General features: G+C 41.4%; 1 protein-coding gene across 1 annotated transcript; it reads left to right on the forward strand.

The window, feature by feature from the left end:
* Positions 1-1,090: 1,090 nt before the first annotated feature.
* LOC121265129 (probable calcium-binding protein CML36) lies at positions 1,091-2,218 on the forward strand. Its single transcript, XM_041168624.1, has one exon. The coding sequence runs from the start codon at positions 1,267-1,269 to the stop codon at positions 1,957-1,959; it is 693 nt and encodes a 230-aa protein (XP_041024558.1). The 5' UTR covers positions 1,091-1,266; the 3' UTR covers positions 1,960-2,218.
* The last annotated feature ends 999 nt before the right edge of the window (positions 2,219-3,217 follow it).

Raw genomic sequence — 3,217 nt, forward strand, 5'->3', positions numbered from 1 at the left:
GTACAAATTCAATATTAGATTTTTTATTTATTTAATTTATTAATTACTAGATCTTATTAAAAAAAAGTAAACAGTTCAAGCCAAACTCGAGTTCGACTCAAACTCGTTTGTGATAGGGGTGGGCAGTAGGTGCCTGCCTGCCACTAGTTGCACCGCCCCATTCGCTTCGCCCCCGCTTGGGTGGGGTAGGGGATCCGCTCCGCACAGAAGGAGGCGAGGCCCCTCGCCCATATGAAAGAAGAGTTGCGGAGGCGGGGGACGGAGGGGGCTCAGCCCCGCTTCGTAAATCCCCCGCCCCGCTCCCGCATGTCTAAGCCCCCCTGATTCCTCTCTCTTTCTCGAACTCTATCAATCTCGAACTCCCTCACTCTCTCGATCTTGAACACTCTTGTCCCAGACCTAGACTCCCAAACTCTCACAATCTCTATTGATCTAACTCTCTTGATCTCGTTTGCCATGGAAGTTCTAGACGCTGGAAGAGGACTCGATTGGGTTTATTGCAACAGACGCCGTTGAGTTTGGGTGAGACGAGGAGGGGAGGAAGGGGGTGGACGGATGAAGGTCCATCCCGACACCCTGTGCAACCGATAGGGGACCCCACCCCCGCATGGACGGAGGTGAATTACGGGAAAAAAATCCCCACCCCCGCCCATGCGAGGGTAAGGGACGGGGAGGGGGTGGCCCCGCCCCATAAGGGGAGGGTAGCACCCCTAGTTTGTGGGACGAGCTTGAGCTCAACTTAGGAGTTTAGTTTAACGAGTCGAGTTCAAATAAAAAATAAATAAAAATTTTAAGATTGAGCTCGAGGTCGAGCTTGAGTATTTTGAATCGTGCTGAGTTTGGCAAGCCAAAGATTGACTCCACTAGCTCCATGAGCCGAGCTCGAGTTTACCGCAAGACGTACCTCTAGTCTATTTTTTTATTTTTTTTAATAATTTTTTAATATTCTTAATCATTAAGAAAAAAAATAAAAAATATATACAATTTAATTAATAATCACTTCCACAATAGTAAAAAAATAAAAAAGAAAAAAAGAAAAATTGCTCCACTGGCATTTTCTATATATATAGATATAAAATATATACATGTCCTTGAAATGCTCAGAGGAAGCTTCGTCGAAGCTGCCATGCCACTCCATTCATTCCAAGCATTTAACACCCCATCCTTCCACCTTCTTTCCACTCAAACCTCTCTCTTCTTCCTTTCTTTCCTCTCTACGTTCTCTTCCTACTGTTTCTTTGCCTTTCTGGGTCTCTCATTTTTGCCATGAAGCTCGTCAAGATCAATCAGCTCAACCCGAAGAACCTCATTGTCAGCCCGACACGCTTATTTCGGTCCAAAAAGGACCGGTCCTCTGTATCCAGGTCCGACCCATTTTCTTTCGGATCCGGGACGTCGTCGACATCGAGTTCCGATGCATCCACGTCACACCAAAAGCCTGGTTCCGGCGCTGGCATCACCAATCTTGGGACCCCCAAGAGTGTTTTGCCCGAGATATTGGGTAACTGGTCCGATTCCTCGGCCGATATGAACGTCGAACTTGCGCAAGCGTTCAGGCTCACAGACAGAGATGACGACGGGTTAGTGTCGAGAAAAGAGCTGCAGGCTCTTCTGAGCCGGATCGGAGCCGAGCCTCTGAGCGAGGAGGAAGTGAAGATGATGCTGAGCGAGGTGGATCGGGACGGAGACGGGCACATAAGCTTGGAAACGTTGCTGAGCCGGTTTGGTTCGGCTTGTGGACCGGCTTGCGACTCGGAGCTGCGCGAGACGTTCGATATCTTCGACGCGGATCACGACGGGAGGATCACGGCGGAGGAGCTGTGGGGATTTTTCACGGCCATGGGGGACGAACAGTGCACGTTAGAGGACTGCCGGCGCATGATAGCCGGGGTGGACAAGAACGGCGACGGGTTTGTGTGTTTCGAGGACTTCTCGCTCATGATGGAGCTGCAGAGATGAAGTGATGATATCTACCATCGTATATGTACGATTGATGATCATGCGATGACGTGGCTCCCGATTTTCAAGATAATGAAAATCCTTTGTATTTTATAGTGTTTCCGTTTTGGTTGTAAGGTTTTTATGGGAGCCGAGAGCGATCAAAGGGAACTGAGATCTTGACGATTGTGAAATCGACGGCTGTCGTTGGTCAAAATTTAAGTCGAGAATGAATTTGTGTTCGGTTTTTTACGTATGAATATTATTAACTTTGTCTTGACCATTTTCCCCTTTTCAAGTGTCAAATTATTTCCATGGTCGAGAAACATGAAATTGATCTTCAAACTGAAATAAGAAAAAAAATATTGATCTTAAAATATTGATTAGTGTTCGATATAAATAAATGATCCTGCCAACCTTAAATGGAATCAAAATAATCTATTTTATGAATATATATATATATATGTGTATATATATGAAGACTTCGATCTTATTAAGCAAAATAATTACATTATCAGAATAAATATAAATTAAAATAACATATTTAATGCAAGAAATAAATGCCATCATGACCCCATAATTTGTCAGCACAAAGATAATTTGTTAAATTAATTTACTAGTTGGTTGCTTAAAAAGATTTGTTGCAATTTGCAAAAAAAAAAAAAAAAAAAAAAAAAAAAAAAAAAAAAAAAAAAAAAACCATCAGCAAGGTATCCAATATCAATAGTTGAGTATCTAATTATAAAGAATGTTATGTATAAGTTATTATACACTCCCACACCTCATACTTAAAACTTTTTTATAGGTTGTGCCGTTGTCGGGGTGTTTTTTTGGGAGTGTTTTTATAGAATGTGGGGTGGTGAATAGTAATTGATGAGAAGATTCTTTCTTTAATTATATATCTACCTACACAAAAACAATTAAATGAAAATAAGAGTATGAATAAACCTAAAGATGAAAAAGTACAAAATTTCTATAATATGTGCGCGCACGCGTGCACATTTTATTCATGAAAAGAAAAAAAAATATTAAAGAAAGGAGGATGTGAGCACAACAAATGTTTATAGAGTTAAAAGAAAATATTTCTTTCCTATTTTATGGAGACTCGGAATTTCGGATGGAATTAAAAGAGAGTTTTATTTTATTTTATAAGAATCTCGAGAGGTTTTTTCAAATCTTTTGGGAATAAAACTATTTTTTCAGTCTTTGTTCGAAGTTAAATAAATTTTGTTAATATTCCTTGGGGGCCATGGCACCCTCTAGTCACCACTTGGTTCAT

The sequence above is a fragment of the Juglans microcarpa x Juglans regia genome, chromosome 5D (genome assembly GCF_004785595.1).
Source record: "Juglans microcarpa x Juglans regia isolate MS1-56 chromosome 5D, Jm3101_v1.0, whole genome shotgun sequence".
Classification (NCBI taxonomy): domain Eukaryota; kingdom Viridiplantae; phylum Streptophyta; class Magnoliopsida; order Fagales; family Juglandaceae; genus Juglans; species Juglans microcarpa x Juglans regia.

Excerpts from the sequence above, each read along its gene's own strand:
- LOC121265129 (XM_041168624.1), top strand. The coding sequence starts at position 1,267 with ATGAAGCTCGTCAAGATCAATCAGCTCAACCCGAAGAACCTCATTGTC.